The 12442-nt window shown below is 45.5% G+C and overlaps 1 protein-coding gene across 3 annotated transcripts in view; it reads right to left on the reverse strand.

Moving 5' to 3' along the window:
* The window catches only part of SERINC5 (serine incorporator 5), a 102900-nt gene that overhangs the window by 46559 nt on the left and 43899 nt on the right, over positions 1-12442 (reverse strand). For all 3 annotated transcript variants that reach the window (XM_059175340.1, XM_059175339.1, XM_059175342.1), the window contains exon 2: positions 6324-6491. In XM_059175340.1, the coding sequence (XP_059031323.1) occupies positions 6324-6491 (168 nt within the window). The remainder of the gene's footprint in view (positions 1-6323; positions 6492-12442) is intronic.

Consider the following 12442-nt stretch of genomic DNA (forward strand, 5'->3'; position numbering starts at 1 on the left):
CAAACAAAAACAAAACAAAACAAAAAAAACTCCAGAATTAAAGAACTGATCAGGTCAGCATTTTTCCCCCCCTAATTTGACACTGGGTCTAACACAAAAGCATAAAATGCCAGCTAAAAAAGGGGAGTTCTACTATCTACTACTCTATAAAGCTTCATTGCTTGGTAATAACACCTGATACCAGGTCTCAGATACACAGTTTTCTTCACATTCAACTGGTAAACATCAAAATCAAAACAAGAGCCAGACTTTCCACTTGAGTGTGAATGACTGTCATTCACAGTCATTCACACAGACTCCTCAGTGTTTTGGATCAAAGCAGAGTATTTTTCATTGCTGATATTTGTTTACTTTTAAAATATAATGACACCAAACACAACCTGAAGGCAGTTTCTGTTTCACATGCAAAGCCGCCAAATAAATGAAAACTAAATTTGCGGTTGCTTCTATTTTCTGCGACAGACCAACCATCATTCCTGGAGCCCAGCTTCTGGTCCTCACCACCAGAAAGCAGCAGATGGGAAGATAAGCTAAGAAAGCTGCCTCAGGCCTGAAGCTGAGCTGCTTACAGAAGAAACACTTCTCCTGTACCACCGGCTCCAGAAGAAAGATTAGCATTCAGGAGGAAGGATAAGTTTTCTATGGCCTTCCCTATGAGACTTCTTTGAATACCCAAGGACAACCAAACATAGAGGTACGGGCAGGAACAGCACTGGCCAGGCAGCCAGGAGGCCAGCACTCCTGGGGTTCTAGTCTCAGCTCCATCTGGGGTCACAGCCTTGGACAAAACATGTCCCTGCCCTGCTCCCAACCTGTCAAATGAGGGGTCTAGTTAGGATTCTGACTTAAGATTCTCCCACTTTTAAAATCTCTAACCTCCGGGGCATCTGGGTGGCTTGGGCCAGCTTGATCTTGATCATGGGGTGGGAGGTTCAAGCCCCACACTGGGTATAGAGATTACTTAAAAAACATCTTTCAGGTGATCAAGATATGTCATGGGATCCAGACCCATGTCAGGCTCTGCGCTTAGCATGGAGTCTGCTTGTCCCCCTCCCTCAGTTCCCCTTCTCCCCTTTTCTCTCTCTTAGGCTCCTTCTCAAACAAATAAAATCTTTAAAAAATAATCATAAAAATCTAAGTAAATGTCCAGTGATGGGGCCTCTGAGGAAGCACGGCAGGCTCACCCCTCCTAAAGGAGCCAAGTTTAAATTTTAAATGAATGATAATAAAAACCACTGGCCAAACAAGAGCCTGTAGGCCAATGCACAAGTCCTGGGCTCACCGGCAATCTCTGGATGTGGCAATAGCTGGCAACTGGGGGCCCGGATGCTAATGTCAGGCTGGCTGACTTGCAGCAAGTCCTAGGAGAAAATGGAATGTAAGGACTGCTTTTAAGACACTGAAGAGGGGGCACCTGGGTGGCTCAGTGGAGAGCCTGCTTCTCTCTCTCCCTCTGCGGCTCCCTTTGCTTGTACTCTTTCTCTCTCTCTCTGTCAAATAAATAAATAAAACATTTGAAAAAAAATTTAAGTTTAAAGCAGACATATAACAACAAAAAAACCTCTGTATCCACAATGTTAAACATGTGTTTGGGTTCTAAAGACAATAACATGCAAAGATTCAGCTAGTTCAGGCACAAATTACCACATCTCAGTGAATGAGAGCAGCCTGGGGACAGCATGGAACACGAGTGAAGAAAATGGATCTAGGAAGGTTCAGGGTAGGCCCATTTAAGTCTGCTCTTACGCTGGCCTGTCACCTGAGCTCACAGGGAGCAAGGCCCACCTGTCCTTCCCTCTCCAAGCAGGCAGGTTTGGTTTTAGAGGCCCCTCCTCCACGGGAAACAAGGAGAACCTACCTTTCTCCTCCCTCTTAAAAAGCCTCGGCAGATTCCCCTGGGCAGATTCCCAGGGGACGGAGCCCTCAAAGTGTCATCACTTACTTCCAAACAGAGAAGTTACACCTTGATTTAGTGGTGCAGGTCAGGAGGCTTAAGTCTCTCAAAACAGCCCCTCACCAGCCCATTTTGGGGTTTTTGTGGTGTTTTCTAGTCATCCCACATTCTGAAATGGATTTTTTAATCCCCCAGCATCAAATATCTCAAGACTGATGAGGGAGCAGAAGGCAGGTTGCTGACAAAGCACAAGCGGACCCCACAAACCAGCCCGCTCCCCCAGGGGGGATGGTGTGACATTCCTCAGTCACTCCAGGCTGCCCTAAAGCTAACAAACAGTTAACTGACAGAGATCACAATCTTGCAGGACAGGAGCCTCCACCAGTTTACAAATGTCTCAGTGATTTACAAGGAAAAGGCATTCTAACCAATAGCCTAACTTTTGGAAACCCAGAAACCGTGGACTCCATTTCCTAGAGGCCTGACAGCACCCTCCCCTCCACAGTGATGTGGGAAACAAAGGTAGAAGAGAATGTAAATAAATTAAAATTTCCTTATAACCTGCAGCCCACTGACCAATACTTGAGGCAGGCAGAGTGTAAGTTCCCTCCAGATACTCCCCAAAGGTCTTATGCCTTACTAGAAGAAAAACACCTTCACTTGATACTAGCCAGGCCTCCAGCATCCCAAGAGTCTTCCTTAGCATATGAAAGTCTTTAGGAAGACCTCCCTTTGTCCTGGCCTCCAGCTCCCTAGGATGTTATCAGCCACTCCTCACAATCCCTGTGCAGCAGGTTTTCCTACCCATGGGTCCTGTCCCCATGCTTTAATAAAATCACCTTTTTGCACCAAAAACATCTCAAGAGTCATTTCTTGGTCTTCAGCTCAGGACCTCACCAACAATCCAAAAACCATATCTAAATGATACCTGCTTGGGGCCCCGGGGTGGCTCAGTAGGTTATGGTCTCCAACTCTTGGGCTCAGGTCATGATATTGGGGTTATGAGATCGAGCCCAATGTTAGGCAGAGTTTTTTTCTCCTCTCCTCTCTCATTCTCTCTAATAAATAAATCTTGGGGGGGGGGGGACTATACCTGTACCAAATCAATTGACCTCAATGACCTGCAGTAAAATGGCTCCTACACTTTAGGATGGGAAACATGCCTCAGGAGAAGACAGAGATCATGCCCTGCTTTACCAGCACTGGCAGAGTTTGCTCTGAGCCAAAGTTCTCATGGAAAAGAGGAGTTTCCCTAGTGAAAGGAGGCAGGATGAAGTGTGGCTGGGCAGCTCCTTGCAGTCCCCTCCTGCTCAAATCTAAACTTGGGCTACATTTTGAAACCAAGGCAATAACTGAAAAGGAGGGCTGCCCTCGTGTTCTTAACCCACGCACTGATGGCCCATCTGGCTCTGGACAGAGTCCCATCCTCTGTACCCCAACGTGAGAATGCTGCGTACGAGGCAATTACACACTCCCACCCGGGCCGTTACAAGCACCCACGCTTTCTCCTCTTCCCATCACATCCTCAAACTTTCCACAGCCCAGCAAAGCGGGGGCTGCAGCAAAAGCCCAGTGTGTCTGCCCACAAGGGGACCTTTCAATGCCTGCCTTCAAGCATCGCCTGAGTATGAGGTCAGCCTCCATTCTATAGGCTGCAAACAAGCTGACTTTGTGACCAGCCAGTTCTGCCTCCTATGAGGCCCTACGAATGGAAAAGGAATGGTTTAGCCAACAGAGACCTCATTCCCTATGCAGAAAGCCCAGCCAAACCATTTTTAAGTAAGTACATTCAGGAGAGAGGCATAGAAATGCTTACAAGAGACAATGTGAGGAGACGGGGTGGCCCCTCTCCCCTTTCCTCCTTCTGTTCCTCCCTGCTCTGACCCCGAATCACACTGTACACACAACCACACCACCTTGCTGAATATCTGTCTCCCACTCAAGAATCGATAATGGCTTCCCACATTTGCCACCACACCATGGTCAAATGCCTAACCTTGGCACTAAAATCCATGCAAGACCATTTCACCTACCCAAATCTCCTCTCTTTGCCCTCCTCCCCACCTACACAGCGTAGCAGCGAAGAACACATTTGGCCCAGGTTCAAATCCCAACTGTACTACTTAGAGCTGGAGGCCTTGGGCATGGTAACGAGATGATTCAGTGCCCCAGCCTCCTCGTCTGGAAGGCAGGAGCAAGCACAGCACCCACTGCCTGGCCAACAGCAATAGTGAGGAACCGAGAGAATTCAGGTAAAATGCTCAGAATAAAACCTGGCATGGGGTATCACCCAATAAATATCAGCAATTAAAATACTTATTATTATCACACAAGTCCCTTCCATGAAGCCTCCCTTAGGCATACCCCTCAACACTCAATGTCTTCTGCTTCTTAAATGTTCTACAGAGACCTGGAAATCACAGATACAGGCTCAAGTTGTTAAGGATGGTTTCATGCAGGCAGGTTACCTGGAAGGCCACCAAATGTTAAAATTATTATTATTAAAGTCGTAGTCTAAAATGTATCCTTGTGGGTCCCAAAGGACACCTCCCGCCCCCGCCCCCAAGTCCCCCCACCAAGTAACAATGTTTCTGATGGGTTCACCACTACATGTTTGTAGAGTCTCTGGATTTGTTTCTTGGATCCAAAGCTGAATTCTATGGAGACTGAAATTTTCTGAAGTGCTGGAGTTGCAGCAGAGACATCTGCTACCCGCTCAGAGTTCCCACCACAACCCCAAGGGGATCCTCAGACCAACGCCTGCTACATTAGAAAGAGAACATGAAGTTATCTGGAAGACAGAGGTGATAAATGTGAGATCAGACACCCTGTCAGTATTGCTCTTCTCAAACTTACTGCCACAAACATACAAGATCAAACCACAGTATGATGAAGAGGACAGGTGCGGACTATCACCAATGCAGGGTGAAGCCTGGTGTGGCCTAACAAGGCAGCCTTAGCTATGGGTCTCCCTGCCTCCAAATTTCCAAAGCATTTTATAGATCCCTTCATATGGCACCTAGTCATTTCTACTTTTTTTATGCCTCTGAAGACTTTACACGCTGTCTTCCACAGAAGCAGCTCCGTCTCTCACAGGTCTGAATGCCCCGGAGCTCCCACCGCAATGCCTTACTGAGGAAAGAGAGCCAACGTTTAAAGCAGTCCGCAGAGAATCGCAATTTCACAAGCTTTCACAGTAGTCCCACTATATTCCAGACCCTAAATTCACAATTATAAAAGCATTACCTAACAGAACTCTTCAAAGGGCCTAATGGATAGAATGTATCAAGTGTTTTTTAGGAAATGGTTGTTCTGAAGCCTTGAGAGTGAGTGTATGGAAGAGAGTCCGTACCATCAACCTAAGGTTGAGGAGAAGAGACTCTCGTCGGGAGCTGCTCCTGGTGATGTCACCTCCACTGTGGACAAGGTCCATCAGAGTACTGCCCCTGGCCTCCTCCCCATCCTCATTCTGCTGGTCCCTAGGAAAACAGGGCTGGAGAGACAGCCTTTCCTCTCCCCCTTTCCTTTGGATCTGCTGCTCTTCCTGGTGAACTGTGTACCTCTGTAGGGGAAGTCAGGTCCAGCCCCGTGAGACTGGTAACTGGGTCGGGTCCCCCAGAGTCATTTCGGGGTTCAGTAGTAGGAAACACACTTCTCGGCAGATGCAAGCCACAGTGTCTCACATCAGCAGTATGAGGGATAAAGGTGATGTCTGGCATCTATCTGCTGACCTTGTAGTCTCTTTGGTCAATTTGTTGACAAACTGACAAAACTTAGGAAGAGAAATGTTATTTATTAGGCTCCCTCAAACGCCCCAACGTGTCCCCCTTTCATCTGGCTGATCATAAGGCCTTCCACAGGGAAAGCCCACGAAAAGGGCCGCAGGTGTCTTCCTTAGCATCACATCACCAGGCCCACCTCTGCATACACTGCCCCAGAAATGGCCAGAAATCCATCCCTCACCCAATTTACAAATGATACATCAGCAAAATAAAAACTGCCCTATTGCCCATTCCTCATTATCTGTGGGGATTTTGTATGCTTTATCATGCATCCCACGTAGGCCAAATTGAGTTAACAACAGCTACTACTTGAGACACCGGCAGCCTTCCTTCGGACAAGGGAAAAGTACAAAGTCTACAAGAAAAGACTGTACATCCGAGGAGGAACAGCTCTAAACAAGGCTAGGATAAAACACACACTACATCTAAAGCATCGGACTCCATCTGTACTACTGCAAAAGTGCAAGATGCTGAATGGTTCCCCAGTTTGGCAGGAAAGTACCCAAGAGGCTTCCGGAAGGTTCTGAGAACGCAGGCCGACCCCCAACCACACCACGGTTGCTGGGCCCTATCCTCTAAATTGAACAATTCCCACACACCCTCCTCAACCAAGGAAAATGGGAAGGGCTGGAAAGAGGCCAACTTACATGCTCTTTCATCTCGTTAGCCACAGTTTTGGACATCATGACGCAGCAGAGCAGGACGACGAGAATGAAATACAGCGCATACATGGTGCGTGTGCTCCGGGACTGTCGGATCTTGGGGCAGCAGCCGCAGCAGAGGGAGCAGCCAGCAGTACCACAGCAGCAGGCCAGCTAGGGAAGGAACACAAAACAGCCTCTTAGAGTCACACATTGACAGCCCCACAGATGCCAGACCTCTACAGGTCCACCTTCCCAGGCAATCATTCTTCAGAGCCACCCTGCCCACAGAACGTGCGGGAACAGCGCGGTGTGGGGACAAAGCTTTCTCTCTCTCTCTCTCTCTCTCTCTCTCTCTCTTTTTTTTTTTTTTTTTAAGATTTTATTTATTTGACAGAGAGAGACACAGTGAGGGAGGGAACAGGAGTGGGAGAGGGAGAAGCAGGCTTCCCACTGAGCAGACAGCCTGATGTGAGACTCGATCCCAGGACCCTGGAATCATGACTGGACCCGAAGGCAGGCGCTTAAGGACTAAGCCGCCCAGAGGCCCCAGGAACAAGGCTTTCACCACAATCAGTCTGACATTGTCTTTAGTAGAAGGTGGGCATGTGGCTTGGGAGATGCCCCATTGTTAACAGAAAAGCCACAGTTCACCCGAAGCACTGTCATCATTACTCTGCAATAAAACAAAGATTTCTGAGATCAGCTGTAGAGTACAAGAAGCCAAGAATGAGACAAAGGGCAAAGTGGGTGGGAAGAACATGAAAGTCAAGAAGCAGGGCCCAAGAAAGGGACGTGCCAAAAACACAGGAGGCAAAGAATTAACTGTATAAACACCTAGGGACAGGCTGGATGGGACAGACTATGTGGGCGGGTCCACATCGTCCTTGTCCTTCGGAGGCAATGATGGGAGCGTGTAGCCTGCAGCTTCTGACACAGGCTTTGTTCCCCAGAACTCCGTGCCCCCACCGTGAGCTTTCAGGCTAATGAGCAGGCACAGGCACCGGGGAGCACAGAGATCCTGCTGTACCACTAAGTGCACACGCATCTTTTATTTGGGGAAACAGGTTTTTCCCCGTCCCCAATCTCTGATTGGGCTTCATTGGTCAATGCAAACTACACATAATTTGGGAATAATAAATAAAATGGGGATTAAGTTTTCAAGTTTGAAACCAGTGTTGACTTTTTTTCTTTTTAAAGACTGTTTTTTTAGACCATTCTTAGGTTTACAATAAAACTGAGAGGAAGACACAGAGATCTTCTATACCCCCCTGCCCCCCACAGATGCATGGCCTCCCCCATTAGCAATATCACTCACGAAAATGGTACTTTTTTTTTTCTTAAACAAGGATGAATCTAACTTGCATAACATCACCCAAAGTCTACAGGCTACTTAAGGGCTCACTCTTGGTGTTGTGCACTCGATGGGTTTGAATAAATGTATAATGACATATACCCATCATTGTAACATCATACAGAGCATTTTCACTGCGCTAAAAAGAAACTAGATCTTTAGGAAAGCATGGGGTAATGGGGAGTGTTGTTAAAAGTTCAGGCTCAAGGGGTGTCTCAGTGGCTCAGTCAGTTAAGCCTCTGCCTCTTAAGTTTATGTTCAAGTCATGGTTTCCCAGTCGTGAGATGGGCTCCGGGCTTAGCATGGAGTCTGCTTGAGATTCTCTCTCCCTCTGCCTCTCTGGCCCCTTTCTTCTTCCCCGTCCCTCTCTCTAATAAATACATAAAGGTTTAAAAAAAAAAAAAAAAAGGCTCAGGCTCAAAGTCAGCCTGCCAGGGTTTAGAACCTGGCTCCTCAATCTACCAGCTGTATACCATGAGCACGGTATTTACCCTTTTAAGACTCAGTTTCCTCATTTATAAAATTGGGGTATTAACGGTATTTATGCTTGTGCTATGACCTCATAGGTGACTTGATCTAACATACCTGGTCTTAGGAAGGGATTTCTCTTAAGCAAACAGGGAATTTTACAAAAAGATTACCATAACTTACAAATAACAACAAAAGCTATATATGTTAATGCTATAGTCGGGCACCTGGATGGCTCAGTCAGTTGAGTTTGGCTCAGGTCATGATCCCAGGGTCCTGGGATGGAGCCCTACATTCGGGTCTCTGCTCAGCGGGGAGTCTGCTTCTCCCTCTGCCCCTTCCCCAGCTCACGCTGTCTCTTTCTCTTTCTCATATGTTCACTCTTTCTCCCAGATAAATAAATTAAAATCTTTAAAAAAAAAAAAATAGACAATATACTTGGTCTACAGATGAACTAACCTACTTTCCTTGAGAACTGCAGACCACCGGCCTTAAGGAATAAAGGACCAGACTTCCCCAGAGGAGAAGTCCTGACCACTTCTCCTGGAACACAGCTGCTGCTGATGCCAGCAAGTCTGTTCAGGGTCATGCCAACATATGACTATTAGCCTGGGTACCACCTTCTCCTGCAGGTAGCCCAGCACCAGCCCCCAGTGTCCCATACCTTCCCCTTTAAAACCCTCTGGCTTCACCTGGACAGGGAAGAGGGTCTTTGGGACATCAGTCCACCATCTTCCCAGGCTGCCAGCTTCCTGAATAAAGCAACCTTTCATTTCCCACCATCACTTGACTCCCGAGTACTGATTTTGAAGCAGCTGAGCTTGAGTTTAGAACTGATTCTCTGCCCAGGGACACCCATCATTGTCTGAGTACTTTGTATACTATTTCATCGCTTTCCATGGTTGCTAATGCACTCTTTCCATCTTATGTTCAGTTTTCCAAACTGTCTTCCTCAAAAGACTCTTCTGGCCTCATAAGGCAAGGCCACAGCCTGGTAAGGTAAGTCACTCTGCTTGGGCTGGGCTAACAGATCTCATAAGAGAGAGCCCAACACCACTGCCTCTGTGTGCTTCTGATAGGTCTCCTTCCTTTATAATTTACTCACATCCTCCATCCACGACTTTACTGATCTCCTTCCACCCGAGGCCCGAGTTTCCCCCTCTCCCTACCTTCTTAACCTCTCTCTCCTCCCGCTGACGTAGCAATCTTCTCCCCGGACGCTCACTTACCTCTTCCTCACCTCCCAAATTCTTTCCCAACTGTCTCCTTTGTTGGCTGCTAACTTTTTTTTAGTTCTAAGGTTTTTAAATTCGTATGTATTTCAAATTCAAATGCAATAAAATATGTATTCTATTTGGGAAAGAAGTATTTTTAAAGCTGTTAATGCTTCCCATGATAGAATGTTCCCATAGGACAGTCAACATTTACATCATTTCCAGATTTTATATTATTTATTTATTTATTTTATAAGAAATGGGACTTTAATGAAGACGATTTCCCTTTGGAATAATTGAGACCCATGGAGACACCCGAATGAAACGAAAAGGCCAGGACGGATATCTGGGAGTCCAGTACTGGCAGCGGAAGGACGCCTCCGGGGGCTCTGGGGGGTCCAGGAAGGGACGGCGAGGCGGCGCAGGGCCTGTCACTGCAAGGCCTGTCACTGCAGGTGTGAAGCTGCTCACACCTGTGGGGCCTCCCGGGCTCCCTCCCAGTCCTAGCTCAGGACCTGCTTCTCAAAGACCTGGGTCTCTGGTAGAAAGGAGAATGCTGATGGGCCCAACAGCCACAAAGGCTGGGTGGGCGGAAGAAAATGCCATCATTGTAAAAGGGCTTTGAAAAGTCAAAGAGGTGATGTGTACACATAATTGATTGTTGTCATTTTGTGCTCAGGATAAGCCACAGAAAACAAAAAAGGAAAATAAATCTACAGCCCTAAAATATATGCATAAAAAATAAAAATAAATCCCTTTCTAAGTTATTTTATTTTTATTCTAATATTTATATTTTATTTATATATTTTTATTTATTTACATATATAAGTGTATCTTATATATTTATATTATATATCTATATAAATTATTTTATATATTATTCTTTGTTATTATTTAAAGGTAAGTAGTAACAGAAAGAATGTGATTCCAGAAAATGTGAAAAAATCATACTGCTTACTTAGAAGACTCCTATTATTAAAGTCACATATCATTGTATGGATTTAGCTTTTCAAACTTTCCTTACTTTTCACTTTCCCTCTTTATTTATTTTTCTTTTTTAAAGATTTTATTTACTGGGGCTCCTGGGTGGCTCAGTGGGTTAAAGCCTCTGCCTTCAGCTCAGGTCATGGTCTCAGGGTCCTGGGATCAAGCCCCACATCGGGCTCTCTGCTCGGCGGCAAGCCTGCTTCCCTCCCCCTCTCTCTGCCTACTTGTGATCTCTCTCTGTCAAATAAATAAATAAAATCTTAAAAAAAAAGAAAGATTTTATTTACTTATTTGACAGAGATCAAAAGTAGACAGAGAGGCAGGCAGAGAGAGAAGAGGAAGCAGGCTCCCCGCTGAGCAGAGAGCCTGATGCAGGGCTCAATCCCAGGACCCTGAGACCATGACCTGAGCTGAAGGCAGAGGCTTAAACCACTGAGCCACCCAGGTGCGCCCCCCTTTCTTTTAAAAATATACATGCACATGTATGTGTATCTGTATGTATACACACACATGTGTGTGTATCTGTATCTGTATGTATATTTACAGGTGTGTGTGCATATATATTCATACCTAATATTAGAATCTAACAGCCATTCTCTACTAGCCTAAGAGTTACTTATCAAATCAATCTATGCCAACAACCAATGATAAAAGTGCACTGTCTTAACCTAGACACTGATATGCATACCAAGTATATATTCAAAATGGCATTCTTAAAAGAAATGTTGTGCTAGCATCTAGAAAATCTCACAGAGCTGCTGACTTACCACTTCTTTTAGGAAGAGCATAATTTGGAATAAAATGGGTGCACATCCAGCCCCTGCCACTTACAGGTTTATTACTTTGAGCATGTCACTCATACTGATCTTTACCTTCAAACTGGAAAAAATCAATTCTTGTCCAGCTGAAACTTCCAGCTCTGTCACATGCTTGGAGAGAGGTTCCAGAGTCTTGTTACCTCTGGCTCCAGAGAACCTAAATCTTTTACTGAACAAATTATGGTCTTAAAAAACCTAATAAATGCATTTACGACGACGTGGATGGAACTACAGGGTATCATGCTTAGCGAAATAAGTCAATCGGAGAAAGACAACTACCATATGATCTCCCTGATATGAGGAAGTGGAGATGCAACATGGGGGGTTAAGGGGGTAGGAGAAGAATGAATGAAACAAGATGGGATTGGGAGGGAGACAAACCATAAGTGACTCTTAATCTCACAAAACAAACTGAGGGTTGCTGGGAGGAGGGGGTTTTGGGGGGCGGTTATGGACACTGGGGAGGGTATGTGCTATGATGAGTGCTGTGAAGTGTGTAAACCTGGTGATTCTCAGACCTGTATCCCTGGGGATAAAAATACATTATATGTTTATTAAAAAAAAACCTAATAAATGAAGAATGTACAACACAAGAGTGAAACCTAGTGTAAAGCATGGACTTCAGATGATAATGATATGTCAGTGTAGGTTCATCAACTGGAACAAGTGTACCACCCCATGGGGGCTGTTGACAACCACAGAAGCTATGCACGGAGGCAAGAGATAGACTCCACAGAGTCCAGTTCGGAAGTCAGGTGATGCACTCTGAATCTCTCATACCAGCATTGTATTATGAACAGCATTGAGGGTTTTAATTTATAGATACTGCATACTCTCCCTTCCCACAAGAAAAGATTATACACTCAAGAGAGACCCAGGAAATGTCTTTGGAGGAGGCTTACAATTCTTCTGTAAGTTCATTCATTCTGCTAATATGCTTGCAAAAGGGTACAGAGATTTAGTATAAGGTTATTCATTATGAGCATGAAAACAGTCTTTTTCTCTAGCTACATGGGGACTGGAAAAATGAATAATGGGCAATCTATACAACAGGGTATAGTTAAAAAGAGTAATTCAGTTGTTGACTGAATTGTGCCCTCTCTTCTCCCCTCCCCACCCATGAAAATTCCTATGTTCCTCTTCTACCTCAGAAAGTGGCTATATTTGGAAATAGGAGTCTTAAAGAGGTGATTAAAGCTAAATAAGGTCATTGGAGTGGGCACTAATCCAACATGACTAGTGTCCTCAGAAGAGGAGGAGGTCAGGACAAAGACACACACAGAA

This window comes from Mustela lutreola, chromosome 5, assembly GCF_030435805.1.
Source record: "Mustela lutreola isolate mMusLut2 chromosome 5, mMusLut2.pri, whole genome shotgun sequence".
In the NCBI taxonomy this organism is placed as follows: domain Eukaryota; kingdom Metazoa; phylum Chordata; class Mammalia; order Carnivora; family Mustelidae; genus Mustela; species Mustela lutreola.